At 41.0% G+C, this 24563-nt stretch overlaps 2 protein-coding genes across 2 annotated transcripts; one reads left to right on the forward strand and one right to left on the reverse strand.

Annotated features, from left to right (window-relative positions):
* Nucleotides 1-14995: 14995 nt before the first annotated feature.
* LOC100274980 (uncharacterized) lies at nucleotides 14996-15611 on the forward strand. The gene is given in 1 exon segment (NM_001149211.1): nucleotides 14996-15611. A coding segment is annotated over 1 exon segment (297 nt). The 5' UTR covers nucleotides 14996-15113; the 3' UTR covers nucleotides 15411-15611.
* A 355-nt stretch (nucleotides 15612-15966) lies between these two features.
* LOC100284958 (EXS, C-terminal) lies at nucleotides 15967-24065 on the reverse strand. Its single transcript, NM_001157853.2, has 13 exons — nucleotides 23807-24065; nucleotides 23546-23684; nucleotides 22405-22443; nucleotides 22221-22313; nucleotides 21990-22106; nucleotides 18709-18804; nucleotides 17823-17936; nucleotides 17615-17668; nucleotides 17262-17309; nucleotides 16997-17147; nucleotides 16750-16915; nucleotides 16584-16653; nucleotides 15967-16497 (listed from the first exon to the last, which is right to left on the reverse strand). The coding sequence occupies exons 2-13, from the start codon at nucleotides 23609-23611 to the stop codon at nucleotides 16243-16245; spliced, it is 1269 nt and encodes a 422-aa protein (NP_001151325.2). The 5' UTR covers nucleotides 23612-23684; nucleotides 23807-24065; the 3' UTR covers nucleotides 15967-16242.
* Between the last annotated feature and the right edge of the window lie 498 nt (nucleotides 24066-24563).

The following is a 24563-nucleotide window of genomic DNA, read 5'->3' on the forward strand; positions in this document are numbered from 1 at the left end:
TACACTACTGTTTATTATATATAAATTCATACAGAAACTGTTATTTATGCAAAAGTTATTTAAATATTCATTTTTGAATATGTGCTAAATGTGTATATTACTATGAACCAGTTATTAAAATATGTTGTATAGTTAGTTGATGCAAAAAGACACTTATTTTATCATGCTCCAGTTCCAATTATATGAAATATTAAATTAATCTTTATGTTTGTATATAACCATTGTTCATTAAATGTTGTCACATAAATGTAAAAGGTAGTTTAAGTTATGTAATTCCATTTAGCATTATGTAGTATGCATTGTAGATAGTTATAGTAAAAATTAGATTTTTTTGGCATATATCACTGTATTTAAAAACAACTTTTTTCAACAGATTTATTCAGTGTAAATCATGAGATCTGTTGATCGCCCTCCAAGTAATCCAAAAAGATTAACCATTGAGTCCAGTCAGGAGGTTTTTTCCATTGACATTTCCAGACGTACAAGATCTAGCAGCTCAGCTCATCAAGATGATAATCCACAAAATCAGAAGCAGAATGAGCCACAACCAACACCAGTTCATCGTTTTCGCAGAAAGGCTTTAGCTTGTCGTGTAAAAAGAAAACCTCCTGCTCCATCCACACTGTCCGACGATGATTTCATGGATGCTCCATCGTTGAAGCGCCAATTCAGATCAACCTCACCTTCCCCTACAGAAAAAAACAGTGCAAAGAAGATAAAGGTCCCTTCTCCACAAGTTCCGAGTGTGAAAAGCAGTCCAAAGTTTGATATAGATGCCAAGTCTAATATCATTACAAAAAAAGTTCTCCTAAACAGAAGACTCCTAGAAAATCCCAGGTACTATGTATATATTTCTGTTTATTTTATGTGTTAATTTTGGTGCCCAATCAATTTTGTATTTCCCCCCAAGTTACATTTATGTATATTATTATCTCAAAGTATGTTGTTTATTTTTTTTTAGTGTTGTAGAATAGTTATTCACAAGGTTCTAATAAATATCAATTGTATGTGTATATAGTACCCTTAGTTATAACAATATATATGCTTTGTGTATTAATGCATATTCATTTATGCTTTCAGAAATTGAATATCTGCTGCATTCCTTATGATGTTATTGTCTCAACTTGGATAATGAGCGATCGGCAGCGCGATGCAGTCGCTAGGTTGGGATTTTCCAGTATATTTGATTTGCGAACTGATGTCTTAGAGAGCAGATCTCTCATTAGGTGGTTGATGGATAAATTGGATCCACATGACATGACCATACGCCCAGGGGCTGGCAAGGAACTGAAGATAACAAAAGAGACGGTTCGTATTATTTTGGGTTTGCCATGTGCTGGAGGGGGCAGGGAGTTTACTGATTGGTATGGTGAAGTGGATGCTGCTGCAAAACTTAGACGTGATCTCAAAGTTGGTAAAGAAGAATTTGATGTTGTCAAGCTTCAGGACAAGATAGTGCTTGGCACTGATGATGAGTTATCAATCAGATGCTTTTTTCTGATTCTATTCAATCGACTTCTTTTTCCATCTGCTTCATGGGGCATTACAAACAATGAGGTACTAATGACTTCAAACATGGCCCGAATGGCTGACATTGACTGGTGTCAACTAGTTTAAACGGATTTGTGTGATGCTGCCACATGTTGGCACAAAAGGAACAAAACAAACATTACAGCAACAATATATGGATGTTCACTCATAGTTCTAGTAAGTAATTATTTTGTTCGCTGTGCATATATATGATATGCAAATATTTGTTTTGTACTAAGTTTATATTTTATTTCATTCATTTTTTTAGATTTACTATCTTGATCACTTACATCACCCTGCATCTCCTGATAACTAATATGGTACTCCCCGCATTAAGTTTTTTGATAATGAGACCATAAGAGATTTGGCTAGGGGTGACAGACGTCCACCCCGTAAAACTGGTGAACCATTCGGCTATGCAGAGGTTAGACATATCCATTTTTTTGTCCTGTTTTGCAGAAGTTTCAATTTTAATTACTGCTAACAGTTGTAACTGGACTTTATACAGTTTCGTAGCCGTTTAGAAACGTGTTACGTCATTGCACCAGAACGGCCCGTTTCTGCCGTTTTCAACATATATGTGCCACATATCAAGCATTTGATTGGCAACAAGTTGAAATGTTTGCCCTCTCAGCATCGACCAATGTTTGAATCAATGTTTGACGCTCATGACAAAGAGGTGGATAAGTACTGTGATTCTCTTCAGCTGAGCCATCAGATGATTGTTTCGAAGCAGATTGAACTATCTGAAACATTTGGTGAAATGATCGATGAAGTCCTGAGAGCTGCAACGCAGCGCGATTCACAGCAAGAAGGTTTTGTTATTTATGTTTATTTTTTATATTAATCAAGCTCACGAATTATTGCGGGGAAAATTATATTTAGTTATATGATCTCAGATACTTTAGTTTATGCAGCATTGTATATATAACTTATGCATTAATTTATACTCATACAGTCACCAACACATTGCATTTGATTTTATTTTGATAGATCTCATTTATTTATGCATCCTGATAGTATATTGATGTAGTTTGCGATGATGTGTATGTTTAAACTTTTTTTATAACGATACATTTATATTTCTGGTTCATTTCAGTAACAACTACTTTATTATTATATTTTCCAAATGTAGGTATCCCCCCACTACCTCAATGTCTCCAACAAATGCTCCAGTATCCTCTCCACCTGTTCCAACCTCTGATAATAAACAACATGATTAGGAAGTACATGTTCCTTCTGATGATATCAAAGTATCAGAACAGGTAAGTTTTTTCATACAAACTTTATATATAAATCATGTATTAAATATAGCATACAAGTTATTGTTTACTCAAATTTCCTATGTTTCCATTACAGATTGTCAATGGAAACGTTTGCGAAAAAAAATTCAGTTATGGATGCCCCTATTTTTGACAAGACTCCAAAATCCCATGTTTGTTTTCCTTTATTCACAGTTATTATATTTTTCAATTACAATTTATGCCAGTAACAATAATATATATGCATGTTCTTATTTACTTTATTCACTAGGCTCCCACAACCGACAAGCTTGCTGCTCCTGAATTAACTCCAAACATAAATACTGTCAGTATTTATACCTTCATCATATTATGTTAATATTAGTTATAACCTATGTTTGATTACGTTTATATTTATAATTTTATTGTTTTTTAGGAAGGACAAAAAACTGTTAAACATGATACTCCCGTATCTGGTGCACCCCAGTTTGACAAACCCCCATTGACAGAAGTAAGTCATTTAATTTCATCTTATTATATTTTTGATATATATACACTAAAATACATAACAATTTATGTCATTCATTACTAACAATTATATATATATTAGGCAACTACTGAACTTGTTGCAAAGGATAGTTCCTCTAAATCTAAGGTTGCTGATCTTCCCCACGTGTCGCGCGAAGAATGTGCTCGCAAACTATATAAATTCATTTTATCAGGACAACTAGATCCGAGCATGTATGTATTCGTTATTCAAACTTCAATGCAGTATAATTAGACGATTTCTAATTAAAGTTTCATTTTTTCCTAGGTCCATCATTGATTTTGGAGGATTTGGAGGTTTTGTCCTCGATGTTGTCCAATCGTTTGGTCCTAATAAATGCCTTGAGAATATTTTCATGCAGGGTTTTATCGACTGTATTCGTGATGATGATGTATTATACAATCCAGATACATTAATCAACACTCTAATATTGAATGTCAATGTTGGGGTATTTTTTTATCTACAACTTTGTATCATATTTCAACCCTTACTGTATAAATATATAATACTAATCAATATATTTTTTTGTCCAGACCGTTTTGAATATCGAGGAGTTTGAACAGCACAGTTCAAATCCCCAGCCCTTCTCAACATCAGTTCTTAAAGAACAACTAGAACCGATGCTTCCTCCAGATGAAGTTCTGAACCAAATAAAATTGGTGAGCCCCAATCAGTTTTATTTGTAAGAATATTTTAATGTTCTGCTGGTTATAAGTTATATTTTACGTTATCTTTAATTTCCCATACACCTCTTATTGTTCATTCATAAACTTATACATATACCTTGACAGATACTGGTTCCTATGCTACGCCGTAGCCACTGGACCCTTTATGCAATCAACTTTGAACTTCGTCGAATAGACATTCTAGATTCAAATCCTTATGGTACATTGCTTGGAGGCACTACCTGGAAACAAATCCACAATGATCAATTGCTGATAAATGGAACGAAGGTACCTTGGTCCAAATTAATAATGAGAAGACTTAGCATTGCGTTACATGAAGCTCGACCAGATTCAAGTATACCAAAGTTTGGCAACTACAAGATTGGCCTTCTTCCCAATTGTCCAACCATGTCTCCAGGGTCAAATGATTGTGATTTTTTTGTCGCAAACTTCCTCCGATGCTACGATTTTGATGATGGCGACTTATCAGAATTTGTTGTACCGGTATGTTTACTAAATTAGTGTTTTGATCATGCATATATTACTCCTTCATACTTATTCTTAGCATTAATTCATCTATTATGATTATTTCAGGATGAACCATTGGACCAACGTGCTTTTGTTCTGCATTACCTGACCTTTCATCGCAACAACAGGGTTTGCCCCCTCCCTGCAGAACGGCTGCCTTTCAAGTATGTTCCAAGGAAACGGCGTTGTTTGAAAGCCAAGACTTAGATATCACAGCTGAACTTGATTCCCTATGGGATCCCCAAAATGTTTATGTTACTTAAGTCACTTATGTTAGGTGTTGCCCATGTGTATGATACTCCCCATGACACTTATGTTCGATGTGTCCAGTGTCTATGCTACTTCGTATCAGTTTCTATTTCAAGTGTGTAAAACATAAGTGTTCCCAGACTGTATACTTATGGTATCTGTTATGAACTTATATGGTTTTCATTTCTAGATTATGAGATGGTTAGTCATTTTTGCCCAATGTTTGGCGTATTTCTATTATCATATTATATTTAATATTCAAGTTTTATGCAACCTATATACTGCCGTATTTTATATACAGTAGGTCCCTTTTTTACACATTTACCATGATAATTATGCTAACTGTGACTAGTGCTTATGCTACAACCTTTTCTCGTGTATATGTAGTGTGAACCCCGAAGTATGCACTCTCATTTGCTTAGTTATGTTAAGTGTATTGAGTATTTATATCATTTATGTCCAGATCGACCGGTTGCTAAACTTTTAATGCCAAGTGTTGGTATATATTCAGTTTTCATAATTTGTGTAATGGTCTAGTTTACGCAACATATAATAGTATTATATCAACGCATTATATAAACCAGCCATGCAAAATATTAATTTCCAAAAACTAAAACATAGGTCATTGTGCTATTACAACTTTATACTACATCAACCACTCTTTAGTCACACTTCAAATTATTCACCCAATTCCATATGCTCAGCGGCTTATTCAATTTCTACTTCTTCATCAATACGATGTTTTTTAGCAGTCGATGTTTCATTCCACTGTGGAGCAGTTGTTTTATTGTTTAGTCTTGATCCGGTCGGTCGTCCTCTCTTTCGATTAGCCAGTTTTGCTAGTCTTGCCCTGTTCTCTTCCACAGACAGACACGTTCTGCTGTTATGTCCACCTGCTATTCCACACAATTGGCATCTCCTATTCTTCTTTTTTTCTCCTTTCGCACCTAGTTTCATAATCCTATATTCTGTATTTTTTATTGTCCGTCCTTTTGGCCTTGCACGATCCGACATACTCAGATTTATAACATCCACATTAAAATTCAACTTTTGTATAATAAAAGAAGTTCTTAATTAGCATACGCATATTTACATAAAGTATCTTTCTACTGATCAGTAAAATCCTTTTTCAATGCTCACCTTCTTAGCTTCTGAAGATGCACCAATATGTTCCATTTGTTCATATGCTACGTGACACGGAGAACTTGTATCACCAACCTCAGGTGGAAATCTCAGGTTGTCCACCTATATAGCACAACCCAAATACATCAACATTTCCATGCAACATAAACATATATTTTCATTATATACAAATGAACAAAAAAATTTTAATATGTACCTGGTTACCAGATGTTGTTACTGTTAACGCATGTTCACATCCAGTTATGGTGTTATGCTCATCCTACAACATAAAACTTGATTAGTTCATTGATTTTATATATTCATTATATACAATACTTCATGCAATATTATATATTTATCTTTTACATACCATTTTTTGGCATGTAATTGTATTGTCATCTTCCATCCCATCGCCAACATTATTATTATTTAATTCTCCTTCCTGGTTCAAATAATATGTTACCATGCATACTATATGTTACAAATAGTATAACATTTAAACAACTGGAATATTATTACCTTGTTTTCCTCATCATCACTAACATCATATGACTCATTACATCCAATATCTGGCTCTAATCGACATAGAACGCTATCGAGCTCCTCCAACACATCCATTGCCTTATCGTACCCTGCTTTTGACATACACGCCTGGCGAACCACTTTTATTGTTTTCGTTAGCAACATTTTCTGTCTATATGATATAGTAACTCCATCCTTTCCCCTGAAGCTCTTATCAATTCTTTCAAACGGTACATCTTTTCTTGATGAGACAGTGTACCTTTGCAATATATACTTTGAAGGTATCTTTTCTACTTGAAGATGCTTGAAGGCTCTTAAAAGATGAACACACAATAGACCTTAAAACAAATTAAAACCAACCCTTATTTTTAACGATATATATTAATTTGTACTTCAATAAACAAATTATTTAGCATGCAAATTTACTATTTTACTCAACACAATATGTACAAACCTGTATGTTCCCACTATTTGCACTTGCATGTATACTCCCCAGCTTCTATGTCCGCTGTTATCTTGAATTGATGTTGTCCCCACACAATTTTATTAGACCGTTTTGTATGTTGTACGATCCAATCTTTATCATAATCGTCTGTGTCCTTTAATATTTTGTATGCAGTGGCGTATTTCATTGATTCCTCAAATCTATTCATAACAGCTCTGGTGTATGCTCTAGACACTCTTACTTCGAACCTATACAATGTATCTGTTGTCCTTGGTCCCTATAAGATGTTATTATCATAATTAAACAAAGTATTTACATAAACATGTATGTCGTACAGTAATAATAATAAGCACGACATACCTTGCTCATCAATGCCTCCTTTGATTCTTTCATTTTCCTGCTGTGCAACATTTTCATCATTTGTTTAGCGAACTCATGCAGAGGGGTGTTCGCATCTACATGTGATTGCTTCACTAATCTGTTCATGCTCTCACTTCGTTGTGTAGATACCATTACCCAACAGAAGTCATTTTAAAAAAATGCTGGTATCCATTCTTTCCTTATTTCATATAGTTTGCGTAGAGTCATATCTTCATGAAGATTGAACTCCTCTAGCATCATTTCCCAGGCACATTCAAACTCATGAGGAGTTAATGGATGATGTATAATAGATTGGAATGTTGTTTTAAAATCCTTATCAGCAAACCTTGCATATATCTCATTTAAGAATGGCATAAATCTGTTCTGGACATGCCATAAACACAGTCTGTGAACTGTTTTTGGAAATACAGTTCTTAGAGCAATTGGCATTGCAGGATCTTGATCTGCAATTGCTCACAAACTATTAATTTACTTTCACAATAAATTAATTCACTTTTTTGCATAACAAATTGACATACCTCATACCTGTTAGCATAACTCTCGGACCCTCGCATCCCATACATGTTTTGAATGAATTGAAAGCCCATTCAAAAGTCTGCACTGTTTCATCTCCCAACAAAATAAATCCAAACACTGTACACTGCAGATGGCTGTTAGCTCCAACAAACATGTCCAGTGGTTTATCATATATATTTGTCTTGTGTGTTGTATCAAATGTCACAGCATCACCATAATCTGCATATTCCCCCTGCATACTTGCGTGTGACCAAAAAATACTCACTATTTTTCCATCATTGTCTAGCTGAAAATCACAAAAAAATTGTGGATTCTGTTTCTTGCATTCTGTAAAGAAAGCCAAAATTTTGGCTACATCATTTGCGCAGTTTTCTCGTCTCCTTGCTGCTCTCCTACATTTGTTTGCACAAAAAATGATTATACAAACATTTGCTATAGTAATATTTATGGCACTAAATGTATACACATGAAACAAAAAAAATAGTGCTTACATATTTTTCAGATCTTGAGCAGTTACCGGTACATTCTCTGGCCCATCATGCATTTCTGATATAAAATCAACTATGCAATGCTGCGGCACTCGGCTATCATGCATTGCATCAACAAAATTTATGAATTCAGCATCCCTACTTTTGTTGCAACGTAAATGTTGTTTCTCTGCTTCGTCAGTTATGAACTCATGGTTATGCTCCAAGTTTACCAGCTCAATTTTTGCAGCTACAACCATTTTTTGTTCATCATCATATATTTTTTTAATTTTATTCCAGCCTTACATTGCGTACGCCCCGAAGTCCTATTCCTCATCCTAGGTGTATCATTCGATTTTGGTGCACTTTTTACCTTCACGTGAACAATTTATCCACTTACTGAATGTCTTCTCTCTGTATTTCTTCAGTGGAAATCCAACTTCATATGCATACCTTTTATAGAATTTATATGCATCATCAACATCCTTGAAAGTCATCCCTACCATTGGCACTATAGTTGGATCAATGTTTTTTTCTGCAAATTAATTGACATTGTTGTTTGTACGATGGAATATGATCATAACAATCTAATCAATCAAGAATCAAACACAACAATTGGACTTACATGTGAATGCAGTATTTGAGGCGTATCCATCTCCCTGGAGCTAATATTGGACATAGGAGGTCGGACCCTTTGTTCTCCTTCTTCCCCTATGCTCATCTCGTCGATTACAGGACCCAGTAGAGCAGGAGGTGTGACTAGTGAGTTACCATCAACTCCTCCCTCTGTCTCTGGATCAAGATGAACGCCACCTCCTACCATCGCCGGCGACTCTCCAGAGCCGGCCATCTCCACCTCCAAATAGTTATGCAGGCCTTGTGGTGTTTTTTCCGATGAAAGGAAATCACAGATACTATACAAGTAACCGCATCCACGTTTCCAGGGTATTTCCATTATTTTCCGAAACCGTCCCGATATTCTAGCGATGTACATATAAAACTAATTTCCCTAACACAACACTTACGCACAATGACTCAACATTTTACGCCACAACGTATATACTATTTATGCACTTTTTGTACACTACCGATTCTATGCCATATCCTTCAACATCTTATTCTACATTCTATTTACCCGCCGCCATTTCACCCCATGCAAGATCCATAAATTTCGCGCCCACGTAACAGAGTAATCACGTTTGCATGTGGAAATTATTCCCTATAATTCCGCACCACTTCCAAATGTTTACCGCCTTGCCATTGAACCAACCGCGTAACGGCGTCGTCTGCCCTGCATGCCGTCTGTCCGCGTAACACAGGCGCGCCTGTCTCAGCGGACCAGACCACGTAACCGACCTGGGCTTTCTTTAATATCCGAAGCACAGGGCTCACGTTATACCTGCTATATATATATATATATATTGTGTATTTTAGTTTGTGGATGTACATACCCCAAGACTCCCTGTCCGACCAGAGCACCTAACACGCCGAGCACGCCTCCCCATAAGAGCACGCCCTCGGCCCTCCTGTACGTGCGCCTCCCTGCCCCTCGCCGCCGCCGCACGCCTCCCTGTCCCCGCGCCACCATCTCCCCCCCTCCCCGCCGCCGAGCGCTCCCTGTCCCGCGCGCCTCTTTGTCAGCGCGCCTCCCTGTCCTCCGCCGCCGCGCCTCCCTCACCCGTCGACTCCTCCTTCCTCTGATCCTCTAACACTAGATCCATGGCCCCACCGTCGCTGCCGCACCTTGAATCGCCTCGATGCTCCTCCCCTAAATCCTTGGAGATTGTTGTGGCTGGAGGGGCTGATCCGATATTGCCGTCTCCGATTGCGACAGCGGGAGCGGGTGTACGCGGCGGATCAGGTGATCCCTTGCATCACAAGACGTTGCTGACGCCACCGCCTTCAATTCCACCTGGATCGCTGGTCACTCCTGATGCAGCCCAGCTGTTCCATCCGGTAAGAAAAAAAAAGAAGCAAAAAATTGTTGCTCCACCGACGTTTGTTCAATATTGGTTGCAACTAATGATTGCAACTGTGTGGTTTGTTGATTTTCTGTTGCAACGTTTGTTGCTTGTCGATTGCAACTAGGGGTATCCTCTAATTGCAAACTTGAGTCTCTGTTTTTACTCCTTGATTACCATTGCATGGTGTGTTGTTGCTCTAGTTGCAACGTTTGTTGCTTGTTGATTGCAACTATGGGTATCCGCTAATTGCAAACTCATGATTGCGTGTTGTTCTGCAGGATGCAAACATACTTGATGTGTTTGTCCCCAGGGTGCGGCAAACATTTGATACAAGGGAAGAAGCCTACCTCTTTTACCTGCTAAATGTGCTAAAAATAGTGTGGAACCTACTAATCCATACAGCACATATAGTGGGGGTCAGGGCATAAGAGAGTGCCAAACCTGCCATGTTAGGGGGCACTATAGCACAACATGCCCTCAGAACCCAAACAGAAGCAGAGCGGCCGAGAACAAGGACAAAAAGAGAAGTGCCAAAACTGTAGGTTGGACTCCAAGAAAAAGAGGTCGCCCAACAATAAAAAAGGACTAGATGGAAATCAAGACGAGGCGCAGAGTGAGGGGGATGAGACACAGCAATCTGGGTGCACTATGGCCGTGGAGGAGTCAGCAGCACACGCGGTGATTGCAAGAATTAGGAGGGCGACAACTTGCCATGTTAATTACCAGGACGAAAGTGATTCTGAATGACTATGAATCTGACTGAATCTCCAATGTAATATTTCAATTTTATCTTATTTTATAACTCTATGTAAGTTAAACTCAATAATGACTGTGTGACTGTTCTGAAAACACTGGACACACATGACCAACCAATTGCAACATCGTAGTTGCGCTGGTTGCAACTGTATGTATACACTGGATAATAGATGAATCTGTGTTATCTATTTACGTCTAGACATATAATTAAAATCTATCTTGTTTTATTATCATATAACAGTTGCTACTACTCATATACAGGTTTGCAAAGTTTGCCATCATGCTGGTTACACACATAGAAATAAAAGGAGAGTGGTGATGGTCAGTTGCAACTACGATTACAATTTCAGTTGCAACTGTAACATATACGCTGGTTGCAACTGCGAGCGGGCCCCGCCTCGTCCGGGTGGCTCCTGCCTCACCTGGGAGGGCTCCACCTCGCCGGTGGGTACATAACACCAACATATACACTGGTTGCAACTGCAAACCATACACTATTTGCAACTACGATTATAATCCAGTTGGAACTCTAAAACATACACTGGTTGCAACTGCAATGACTGTGATTTTTCAAACAATATTGGAAACTGCAGTTTAGAGTACGATAACAACTAGATGAATAGACCAGTTGCAAATGGAACCAGTGCGCTGGTTGCAACCTAAACAACATTACTGGAGTGTGCTTCCAACAATACTGGTATACAAAACCAAAACACAACATTAAAAGTTTCTGGCTACTGCATAACACAACTGATTGTTTTGCATGAATCTAATTGTTCGACTGACTACTATCTCATTCAATTGGCACCGAACGACCACCAATTCTAAACTTATCCAGCGATCCAGGAATTTTAGCTTGGTTCATAGGGTGGAAGATCTGGTAATGCAACAACTCACATCTGTATATCGGGCCCTTGAACGGCAATGGCATAAAAACATAATGGTCAGTGACTATATTATGATGCACACATATAAAACACGCAAAAAAGCACCAAAACAGATAGAAAATCAGTTGACAGCATGGCTCACCGGATTGATTTCTTTGGTCATTTTGTCCCCGTCGTAATATTCCATGTACTTCCATACAAAAAAGACAATCGCTTTGACCTGCTTGCTTTGGCACATCAATAAACTAAAAATAGGAACAAAAATTGCTAATCAACAAACTAAAACACACAGTACAAATAGGAACAAAAAATAGTTGCAATACACACTAATGCTGCAACACACATTAGTGTGTGTGGTTGAGTTCCAGATAATGAAAAAAGTCAAAAGTGGATAGAATTGCCACATGCGCCATAAGCCAGTTGCAACAAGACTGCTAAAATAATTACTACTGGGACAGTTGCAACAATGAATTTAAACCAATAACTAGTTGTATATGAGCACAGTTGCAAAAGACAGGAATGATGTATGTGGGTTGAAAGTTAAAATTATACAGTTGCAACTTATGTGATGGACCAGTTGCAAAATAAGGTACACTGCAGTTGCAAAAAGTGGAAACATATTAGTTGATAATCTAGAACACAAACTGCTTATTCAAATGAAATGTATCCGCACAAAATACAACAATTACTAATTGCAATCAACGGATAATACTAGTTGCAACACTTGGGGGAAAAATGGGGATTACCAGTCTATTACCGAAGATAACAAAACAAATCCGACAAAATCAATGTACTTACGGGTCCTCCAAATTGCAACAAGGTTAATGGACAGTTACACATAATATGATAACCTAATTATCAACATATACTCCGCATTAGATTAACACTAAAAAAATTGGGTGGAAGCAGTTACGCTCTTACCTAGAAAACGATCAAATGACAGAGAAACGGGAGAGGGGGCGGATGCGCTTGCACGGCGGCCGCGGGCGCGCGGGGCGCGGACGCGCATAGGCTCCGGCACGGGCTACGTCGTCGGGGAAGTGAAGAGGTTCTGTCGGGAGCCGTTCGCGGAGAAGTGGGGCGGGGGCGGGGAAGTGAAGAGGTTCTGTCGGGAGCGTCCGGGAGGGACGAAGACGAGCGCGGGCGCGCGCGCAACGGCTCTGGCGCGGGCTACGTCGCCGGGGAAGTGAAGAAGTTGAGTCATTCGCGGAAGAGCCGTTCGCGGAGAAAGAGGGGCGGGGGCGGGAAAGTGAAAAGGTTCTGTCGGGAGCGTGCAGGAGGGACGAAGACGAAACGTCGGTTCGGCCTGGGTGGGGCGGTTGGCTCAGACCAGGTGCTCCTGGCGCGTAGGTTCGACCTGAGTGCATTCTCTATATTAAATGCACCCAGGTGTAATATATAAATACAGTATATATATATATATATATAAACTAAATAGCTAGCTTATAATTTAGAATGAAGATAATTAAGGGTTGTAGTAGTAGGTTCGTGATTCTATTGAAATATAAATAATAAACACTACCTCCAAGAAACCCCGTATAATTATTACTCGCTCTATTCCAAAACAATACTCGTTTTAGCTCTTAATTTTTATGTCTATATTTAAATGGATGATGATCAACCTAGACGCATATGTAAAACACATATATTAAGTATTGTATGAATTCATTAATTCTCTAAAACAAATTTTAATTTAGGGCAGAGAGAGTATAATATAGCAAGCTATTTGGCAGCACGAAAACGTTGCTTTATGGCTTGGCTCTAAGGCTAACTCCAACAAGAATATACAAAAATGGGAATCTAAGTGCACGTTTGGTTACGCACTCGCCCGGAAGAAGATACCTTAATGTTATCGTGTCCAACCAGGTATCCAAACACACGTTTGAGAAGATGGTCATCCATATAAAGGTATTCTCCCGCATTGCATCCAAAACGAGTATCGAGTATAGGTTATTGTTGGAGATGCTACTAACACAACTCTACTAGCAAAACTACACAAGCTAGGTAACACAAATTTAAACAAAGCTACTAAGCAACACAAGCTTAATAGCACAAGAGAGCAAGTAATTTACTACACAAGTAAAAATTGCGAGAACAACACTAACCACTAGCTCAGATGTAAACAAGAATGAACAAGCTAGTGTTAGAGAGTTCCAAACCAACAAGATTACAAAAATTCTCGAAGAGTGATACAAATTGAACTAGATTGGGAAAATAAATAGGAACCGAGCACATCGTTTCTGTGAAGCAGCGACGATTCGGGCGAGTATGGCCTTCTGCCAACGAGTGATTAGGTCGGGCGAGCGTCGGGTGAAGATCGAGGAGCGAGGGCTACGTTGAAAGGATAAGGGGCAATACTATCTTTTGTCAAGTTACAGTTCATTTCAGTTATTCTAACTCCATTAAGAGCAACTCCTAGAGACTCTCTATATTCTCCCACCCTAACTGATATAAATATAGATTTATGTGAAAAAAAATACCTGGAAACATCTTATTTAAATGATTATCTAAATATAGCTATCTTCTATTTCGTGTTTCTTACTAGCCAAAGATAGAAAACGTGAATAGCTCTCTAGAGTGTAAAAAAGATATAGAAAAAACGTTGGAGGTTAAAAAATATAAAAAGTGGTATTTATATAAATAACTCTTCAAATAATAATTTAGAGAGTGGAATTTAGAAAGACTAGGAGATGCTCTAATAGACTAATTATTAGTTAATAAAGGTGCATCTGCCAATTAGCATTAGCTAACGCTTTAACTAGACGGTTTAGAATGTAGAATCCCTACACTACAACTAATTTTAGGATCCTACCTCCCGGCCTTTTTTACTGGCTGCCCTTGGCGGGTGACAGCACGCATCTGGGAGCACACGCGTGCCATTAGCAGGCAGTAAAAAGGTGAAGGAGAGGACGGTCGAATGTGCTGGAGGAGTCATCATGGATCATCACAGTGTCAAACTGTCAATGGCTGATGAGACGAATAAACAAAGCAAACAGGCGGCGATGACACGTGAAACCATGTCCGGCAGCTACCTGTTTCGAGCTTGGAGTCCCTTTCCAATTTTCAAATGAATGATTAGGAGTAAAAATAATTGTGGTTAGAGTGGTCATTACGCTGAGCTCCCCCTCCACCTCCATCGCCGTCTATAAATACACGCTCCGTCAATGCCACCTTCACTTCACCCCTCTCAATCTCGCTCATCACTCTCTCCCTCCTCACGTCGCCATTAGCGTACCTGCTCTCTCTGTTCTCCAGCTAGCTCATCAGGGGGAGGAACCAGCACCTGCCTTGCCATGTCGTCCTCCATGGTGTCCAAGAACGCGCCGCCGCCGGCCGGGTACGGCGACGGCGAAGGCAGCGTCGTCGAGGCCGCGCCGGTGACGAGCTGCCTGTACCTGCGCCCCGGGGCGGGGGCGCTGGACAGGGACGCCGTGCTGCGCCGCATCCGCCACCGGAGGCGCCACGACCGCCTCCACGACACGCTGCGCTCCATGGTGCAGGCGCCGCCGCGGTCCGCTGAGCCGGACGGCATGGACGGCACCGAACGGCACCTCCCGTGGCCGCTCGACGACGCCTTCTCGGCGCCGTAGCTTTTGTAATATAGAATTAGTCTCTTGTGCAGATTAAGCAAATGCACATGGAACATGATCCAGTTCGCCTCTTCTTGTGTAGACTGTCAAGAACAGATGCAAGTTAAATAATCTCGCCGATGTAGTGCTAGTGCAGTAGATGTATGTATGCAAGTTACTGCAAGGATGGAGCCATGGATATATGCAAGGATTGTTTTGGGAGCTAGCATTTCTGCATAATTGCTTACCTGCTTGTGCTTGGTGTCTTAATGTTTTTATGGATCATGCTCTAGCTAGTAATTAGACAAAGTATGTTTGTATTAAATGTTCCATTTGTGTTCTGGGTTCAGGCCTTTTTTTTATTTCCAAAATATCTTCATTCTGTGGGTGGATGGATACAATGATTGGATCATCAAATCATATACCACTAGACCCAGCTTCTTGTATGTTACTTCATCAGGTCTCAGCCATCCGATAAACTGGTGACGTGAAATGTCATGCCCACACGAGCAGTCTGTCTGATATACGGTACTCACCAAGAATATGATAATGAACAAGATAAAAGAGATAATTACGGTTCCAAAAACTCATGATTTTCAGCATTACTATTTTTCTTTAATGTGTCAACAAATGCCTCCTGTTGGATGCAAGTGGGTTACAAAAGTACACATCCTCCAAGAGGATTACATCCGTAGTGCCAACAAATTTCAACTTTTTATATAGAAACCTGTTACGTATCCCTGGCCTTTTGAGCTCTACATACAAAATCTAAACCGTCGACGTAAAAATGGGTCACGCTAAAAGAATGGTGCTGAATCTGTGTATCGCAAAAATTATGAGACTGCTGTTCAACTCATACTGTATGGTTACTGGAATCCAGTAGCCTGTCTCCTTCGGAAGGCATGTCGGATGACATCTCCATGTTCTGTTTGGCTGTCATCTTGTTCCACTCGTTCTCGACCCGGAAGAACACCCACTGCCACCGTCTCAGTATCTCCAGAGCTGCTATGGTGAACACTGTCAGGTAGTTGTGCCGGAGATGCGCCGAGAGCTTGTACGTCCATGTGCATCGCAGGACCAAATTGCTGCCCAGTACCCAGTAGAGTACCTGTCGAATTCGCACAGAACAGGCCGGTCACAAAGTTGTCCAGGGAGTTAGCTAGCTAAGATGCATTTAAGTGTTCAAGCTCGTACCCAGTTCTGCCCGTAAAGAAGATATGTCCATATGCTTGGGTTTTTGAACATGAAAATCCTGGTTAGGATGCTGCAGGTATGTAAAGCAAAGTTCATTAGCAGCAGCAATAGGGATGTGTGAGACGCTGAACAAGTAGTAAAGTCACCATGTAAAGAAGCCACAGACCTCAAATCCCAATCTCGCTTTATATCCCAGTAGAAGGAATACAGTGAATTTACAACACTAGAGATAAGCCAGAGGGGCCGGTAGAAGCCAACCCATTGATCAGGATGTACATGGTACTTGAGAGCAGAAAGGAAAATCACAGGAATTGCTGTCGAGTACTTGAGAGCTGGATTTAAGATATAAAAAAATGGCAAGTTTATTCCAGAGACAGATAAAAAATCATAGTTAATGCTTGATGAATGAATACCATTGAGGAGACATGTCTTCTCCTTTGTATCCTTGTATTGCCGGAGACATTGGAATAAACGCCACAAGTAGGGTAACATGAGAACAAGCGGAATCGCTACTGAATGACTGCCACAAATAGAATCTGCTTCAAACCAAGCGATTGTTGCAACCTGTAAAATATGAAAATGAGAAACATTATAGGAAAGCGAGATTTAAGTTCCAACAAGATTTTGAACTGATGAGAAAGGTATGTGCATAGCAAAGAGCACATGCAAGAAATCAACCTGGCGATTCACCATACGACAAACTGAGCGCTCCAGATCTGAGAACACCTGTGTAAGAGTTGAAGCAAATTAAGGAATGGCAGAACAGAACATCAAACAAAAAAACATGTTATAACTCAAGGCAATGGACTTTCAACTTAGAATCATCACTTCTCTAATTTTGAAAACTAAGGAACATCGTGCGTGAATGTGTCTATAGTAAAAAAACGTAAAATTTGTACTAAAGAAATGTATTGTACATTATTCTGAACACGATATGAGAAGTCCTGTACAGTCATTTTTTCTCCAAGTTGGGATGTGTCAAACAAACAAAAAAATCTACAACGAATACTTGACGATAAACTAACACATACCTTTGACATGGATGTAAAAATATCAGCCAAAAAGAAATCGGGAAATGTAATTGCCTGCAGAAAAGGGGACAGAGAATCATTAGTAGTTTGCTACGATACAATTGCCCTCCACATGTACAATCAGGTAACCCTAGCCACAACAGATCATATCATACTGTTTGTAGCATGACTAAAGAATTTATCATCACTAATAAATTGTACAACTTACTTGTAAAGGCAGTATTATACGCCAGACTGTCCTCAGAAAGTAAAAGCGTGATGATAAGTAAAACATATCGAAAGGAGAAAGGAGGATCATCAGAAGAATAGCATACAAGAGAACCTGCAAAGAAGCAAAAAGATATGTCAATTAGTCCACTCTGGATCTGAAAACTGGCGCATGAGCATGGAATAAATAGCATTCTAGTCTTCAACTAAATGAACGACTGGGCAACACATTCTTCAATTTTATTTTATTTTATTTTTAAAAGCATTACATGCAACCATCAGTATGTGCACCAATCTTGTGCCTACTTTGCCGAGATATAAAAAAGGAGGGCAGATCCAGTACCGGAGGCTCCCACATGAGTGGGATCTAGGGCTTAGTAACCAGGGATAAACTGAGGCAAGTCTTCATCCCGCAAATGTGGAAACCATGACCTGGTGACTTAGTGAGACAGTTCTCACCACTGCACTAGGCATGCCCTTCATACTTTGCCGAGATATGCCTTACTATGTTTCACTGAATTGTTTTGGGTCATTTCTTTAGACAGTCATCACGGATTACTGGAAAGCTAACAAATAGGAAACTACCACTCAGATCTTCTGTAAAATCAATACCTTGTATAAACTACTGCTCAGATTTTCTATTATGACGAGATGCCAGTTATCACTTAACACTGTTTAGCATACAGATAATGAATGAGTTAATCCAGGGAATTATATTCTTATATAAATTTAATTATTTTTAAGCAATGCTGGCTCAACGGAAGCACTACCACAAACATAATAAGCAATTATAAAAAAATAAACCAAAGTATCTCATGAGCTCAAGCACAAAAGGAAGATAAATAAAGCAGTGAATGAATTAATACTGAATAGGCTAGATATTACACTGGTTGAGATGCTGCAAGAGACACTTCTCCATGTGAGTACAGATATAGGTAGGCTGTCATGCTAGTAGGGACAATTAAAGTCAGCCAAGTAGCACACTGTCAATAAAACAACAACAAAAACAGTGTCATCGTAGCAAAATAATGTGTCAAATACAAATAATATTGAAGGACTTACAAAACATAGCTTCGGATTGAAAAGAGTTGAAGGCAGCATAAAGAATATTGATAAAAGGCAGAAAACATGAAATGCATCTGAAATTCTGATATTGAGTGCACCAGATTGAAAATAGGAACACTCATCAAAATGATTTAGAACTAGAAATGAACCTGTTATGGTCGCTAGATCGGTGAGGGATTAGAGAGGGAATTCGATGGTTGAGGCTGCTGATGGAGTTGGTGCGGTACTGTTCGTACGTGAACAGTACTCGCGGTTACTGTTCACAGGCCGCCGGCCGGGGGCAGGCCCCCGGCCGAGCAAGAGGGGGGGTTTTCCCTTCTAATTATTCCTTACTTTATTTCTCATACATTGATTACATAAATAGGCCAGCTGGCTGCCCCTATCTAGCTAGAGATCCTTATCTCCTTAAAACTCTACTAAAAACTCTCAACAAACTACTAACTGATAAACTTCCTAGATAATATCAACTAATCTTCTAATCTTATCTCTAACCATCTTTATCTAATCCCCTTGGAGGGCCCATGGCTGCTGCTACTGTAGCCCCTCCGTGGGCCTCCTTAGGCCCTGACACTACACCCCTCCTGGACAAGCAGGGGAAAACCCCCCTCTTGCTCGGCCGTGGGCAGAGGCCCCTGCCGGCGGCCTGTGAACAGTAACCGCGAGTACTGTTCACGTACGAACAGTACCGCACCACCTCCATCAGCAGCCCCAACCATCGAATTCCCTCTCTAATCCCTCACCAATTTAGTGACCATAACATCTGGTATCGGCTAGCTTGGGTTTCGATCTGATCCCATGGCTTCTGCTGCCAATTTCGCGGCGTCATCCTGGCAATCAGCGTCCCCATCTCCATGGACAGCGCCGCATGTCACCTTCGTCACGCCGTCCTAGCAACCGACGTCCCCATCTCCATGGGCTGCGCCACTTGCCACCTTCGTCACGCCATCCTGGCAACCGGCGTCCCTATCTCCATGGGCAGCATCGCCTGCCAATTTTGTCACCACATCCTGGACGCCGGCGTGCCCATCCCCAAGGACAACGCCAAATTTCATCACATCATCTTCGTTGACGGCGTCTCCGTCCCCATGCGCGACGCCACTAGGGGCAGCCACGACTCAGCAATCACCAGCTCCATCGATGGGGGATTTGTGGACCAACATAAGGGCTGATCTCACAAAGATGCAAGCCACGCTCCAGAAGGTTGAGCAAGGGCTGCTGCAAATCAAGGCAGCAGTGCAACATGAGCAACATCAGCTGGCGTTGTCCGCACGGCTCCGGACGTCGGCGGCTGTGGGCATACAAGCTGCTGATCGTGGCTTCCTTGCACGACAGAGAGTGCGGGAGATGCGCCGGCAGATGCTCGAAACAGCCTTGGTGACGGTTGACCTCGGCACACGGGGGTGCGACCTCACCCTGTCGGATGGCCATCAGCAGTGGCACCGGGCCGCTATCTCCAAGTGCGAGCATGGTACGTGTCCCACGGGCGACGAACTTCAACTCTACGACAGCGGCGGTAGGGAAGGCACTCACCTCGTCATCAACAAGGGCGCACTATTTAGCGCCACCACATTCCGCTACCGGCCGCCACGAGGGCGCCTCCGCTGGTTATTGTTGCGACCTATTCCAGGTGCACATCCATGTGCTCCCCTTTCGTGCAGATGGCGTCCATGGGATCCAGGTGGCTGCATACGTGCGTGTCTGCCTTATCTTATGGGGTAAAAAATCAGATTCGGAATAATAAGATAAGTCGAGATGTAAAAGATTTGTCTTCTAGGTGTTTGGTTTTGGGTCAAGTATACTCGGTCTTTGAGCACCCGTTATGCGGCAGCTCGAGGGCGAGCTGCTTGTCCAGGAGGGGTGTAGTGTCAGGGCCTAAGGAGGCCCACGGAGGGGCTGCGGCAGCAGCAGCCATAGGCCCTCAAGGGGGATTAGATAAGGATAGTTAGAGATAAGATTAGAAAATTAGTTGAGATTATTTAGGAGATTAGTTGAGATTATCTAGGAAGGTTATCAGTTAGTAGTTTGTTGAGAGTTTTTAGGAGATAAGGATCTCTAGCTAGATAGGGGCGGCCAACCGGCCTATTTATGTAATCAATGGATGAGAAATAAAGCAGACAAGAATTAGAAGGGACAAACCCTCCTCTTGCTCGGCCGTGGGTAGAGGCCCCCGGCCGACGTTCCTGCCCATCGATACCCCTCTCCAATCCCTCACCGATCTAGCGACCATAACAGAACCAGTGAATCATGTTGCTTAAGAAACACAGTAGAGTATATTTTTGTTATGACCAGCAGCCCAACAGCCCTAATAAAATCAACTAGTTTGTTTAGATGGATAAGTATCAATTAGTTTGTTTAGATGGACAAGCATTAGCAAGTTTATTTAAATGGATAAACATTAGTTTGGAACTCGTAGATAGAGTTGGTTAGTTTGTTAGGGGCTGCTATCACAGCCAGTGGCGGAGGACGGAATAATAATTATGTATGGCTGAAGAAGGATAAAAAAGAAAAAAAATGATGCAACACGTAGGACTCGAACTTGTAACCTATTGATTACAAGCAGTATACACTTACCACTACACCAAACATGATTTTTAGGTATGAATCTAGCCATAGTAGGCCATAATGGGTGCTCCGCCACTGATCACAGCCTATGTATTGTACCCCTTTGGTTAAAGAAAGAATCAAGCAGGCAAGTATCTTGCTCGTGCTTCCTCCATCACGCTACTGTTCACCACGTCCACTGTTTATCGCGCGTCTACTGTTCATCTGTCGCTACTGTTTGCCACGCGGCCAGCGTCCTTCTCCAACCACCAGCCCGACGGCATCCAAGCGTCGGGGTCCTGGCCCTAGACCTCAAACCTAACCCGAATCTCAACGATTTTACACAGGAAAAGCAAGTTAAGCATGCTTTCTTGCAGAAATCTACCAAGTGTAGTTGACTAGTTGTGATGCAAACTATTGTAGTGCAAGTAGTGCAACTCAACAGAACAGATAGTTGTGAACTGACCACTTAAACCAAACCAGTGCTATAGATGCATTTCCAAAGGAAATTCAAAATGAAGCATTTTTCAAAAAAAAAATTAAATGAAAAGAGAAAGCATACCCTCCATATCTCTCGGTGAGATAAATGTGTTTGTGGAAGATCAAACACTTTTGCATAATTCACAGATGATTGTGCAAAAACCCATAGATTTACTCCCCACAACCAAATCATCAAGGCCTACAATAAAGACAAAATCACAGTTATATAAATGCAAACAGAGGTCCTTAATTTGTTGCCTATTATATAGGAATAACCTTTAATTAGCACAACAGGATTACAATGATAACTCACCACAAGAAGAAGAGGATTATAGTACAAGAAAGCCTCATAAAGAAATAAGTCTCTGAGATCAACACTCATTCTCATAACCGAGTCCCAACTTATCTGTAATGCCAATAGAATTACCGAATTATCAAAAAACAAGCTCGTAATGCATAATCAAAAGTCATTGATGGAGCAAATTATCAAGACTGACCTTGCAACAACATAAGCCCCATAGAAGAAACAACACAACCTGAAAAGGAGCCGGAAGACTAGCAGTTTATTAAGTATGACTCAAATCACATTCGTGTAATTATGAGATTACGCTTAGCAGCTTAGGTACAAAATACTACGGATACTGCATGCGGTTAGTTTACATACAATAACGTCGAAACCAAAAAAGGATTGCAGTTCCACATTGTTATCAATAGTAGCTTTATAAAATAACATGCTAACACATGCCTGCCTTTAGAGGTAATTCAATACCAAGTGACAGGAGAACACCAAACAGAAACTCATCATGTAATTTTGCCATCCATGTTAAAGTAACAGACCATTTCGCAGGAGTTCAGGTATTCAAGTGTGATGTAAATGTTCAAAAAAGCTTAGTCTGACCGGTGATTTCTCCTAAACTCTCAACTCTCCATAAGATATTAAGGTCTCTACGATGTGCTTTGTGTAACAGAGTAATTCCTCAAGAACTACAAGTTCCCTTTAAAGATGGAAACCAAAAAAAAATGTTAGTATTTGTCAGTTTTTTTACTCCTTAGTTGCAAGGTGAAAACTAGATATATTTCAACTCATATGGGCACAGTTGTGTTTCTTGAAATGGTGCAGTGCAATATCTTAAGGGCTGTATTAAGCAATATAGCCTTAGAATCACTGTCGCTTGAATGGTCATTGCACTTGCCATTTCACAGTGCATAAAGGGGACTGTAAACTCAGCAGGCCCTTAGTTATTGTTTCCACTACAACGTGCTTTTTAATTAGAAGAGCAGTTCCTTGCGAACTCCATCGAAATTGGGTTAGTTCCAAATGTGACCTCAGCAGATACTAGCTCTCAGGATTCAGGAACATGGTGCAGGGCATACTAACATGGTTTAAAGTCGACAATTAAAAGAACCTGACACTAACAGTAATTCAATGCATAATAATGTACTAATAAAAGGCTGCGTTCACGAATTAGTGCATCGCCAAACCTCATAAAGAGATAAATTAAGCAATGAGCACTTAGCTTGGACTCGGTATCCATGTGAACAGGGGCTGAACTTACGCTTATTCCTCTCTTCACAGCGTATCAAAGGCCAAGCAGGAGGGGGGAAAAGGACTCGGGAATGTTTGAAAGACATAGGCACCTTAAACCGCCAGAGGAAGAGCGGCGAGGGCATGATCGCGACCGAGGGGATGGTCGCGCCCTTCATCTCGCCGCCGGCGCCGCCGAGCCTGTGCGGCCTCCGCGCCAGGGGGCAGTCCTGAAGCACCGTCTCGCGCAATCTAGGGGGAGGGGACAAGCTGGAATCAGCACCCGCCGACGCGGCAGCCACACGAACCCAATCCAGTCCGGGTCCAATCCGCAACAGACGGGGCCAAACTGTCCAAACCCTGAGCTCACGCACCAGCAAACGATGGAAAGGGATTGACCAGCCGACCAACCAGCAGCCAGCACCGACGGATCTCCTCTCCCTCGCCGCCCCGCGGCAGTCCTCCACGGGAGAGGGAGGGGGCGAGGACTAGGAGCCGCGGAGACGCCTGGTCCGGACGGGGGCGCTCGGCGTGTAGCGGAGGGAGGGAATGGCAATGGTCACGAGATCTGGGAGGAGGAGGAGGAGGAGGAGTGCACGAGGCGGCGTGCGAACGGGAGAAAGGGAACGGAAGGTACGGGGACGTGGACGACGGGAAGAAGCCCGACGAGGAATTTGACGTGCAAACGTACGCGCATTTTTTTAAAAAAGAATGTTCTATTCATTTCCTGCTAACGTAGCAGTGCTTCCAAATCTGGAATTTTTGAAAATTTTGTTGGTTTTTTAAAAAAAAAACTTTTTCGTTATTGGAACGTGGAAATGCGACGGTACGGGACGGAAAGGAGGAGAGGGACATTTTGCGGGCGTTTTCTGCTCCTACTTTGCTTCGAATCAGAGAAACCATCACATGAATCAGGCCACGGTACTGACCGACTTCAGTGGAAATTTCGGTCCTTCCGCTTTCTCCTTAGAGTTAGGCATACACAAAGTGGAAGTCTATGCTTTGTAAGGTGATGGGCCTGCCGTGATATTTTTGCCACCAAATCAACCATTATAGTTACCGGGTCAAAGTTCTCTAATATGTGCCCTTCAAAAATGTTAAAGTGGTGTGCTCCTTGATAGAAAATTGCGT

The sequence above is a fragment of the Zea mays genome, chromosome 3 (genome assembly GCF_902167145.1).
Source record: "Zea mays cultivar B73 chromosome 3, Zm-B73-REFERENCE-NAM-5.0, whole genome shotgun sequence".
NCBI lineage: Eukaryota > Viridiplantae > Streptophyta > Magnoliopsida > Poales > Poaceae > Zea > Zea mays.

Excerpts from the sequence above, each read along its gene's own strand:
- LOC100284958 (NM_001157853.2), bottom strand. The coding sequence starts at position 23,611 with ATGAAGGGCGCGACCATCCCCTCGGTCGCGATCATGCCCTCGCCGCTC. Across the intron at positions 22,314-22,404 it reads GGGGCTTATGTTGTTGCAAG|ATAAGTTGGGACTCGGTTAT; the intron begins GTCAGTCTTGAT and ends TTGGCATTACAG. Across the intron at positions 16,916-16,996 it reads GAAGACATGTCTCCTCAATG|CTCTCAAGTACTCGACAGCA; the intron begins GTATTCATTCAT and ends TCTTAAATCCAG.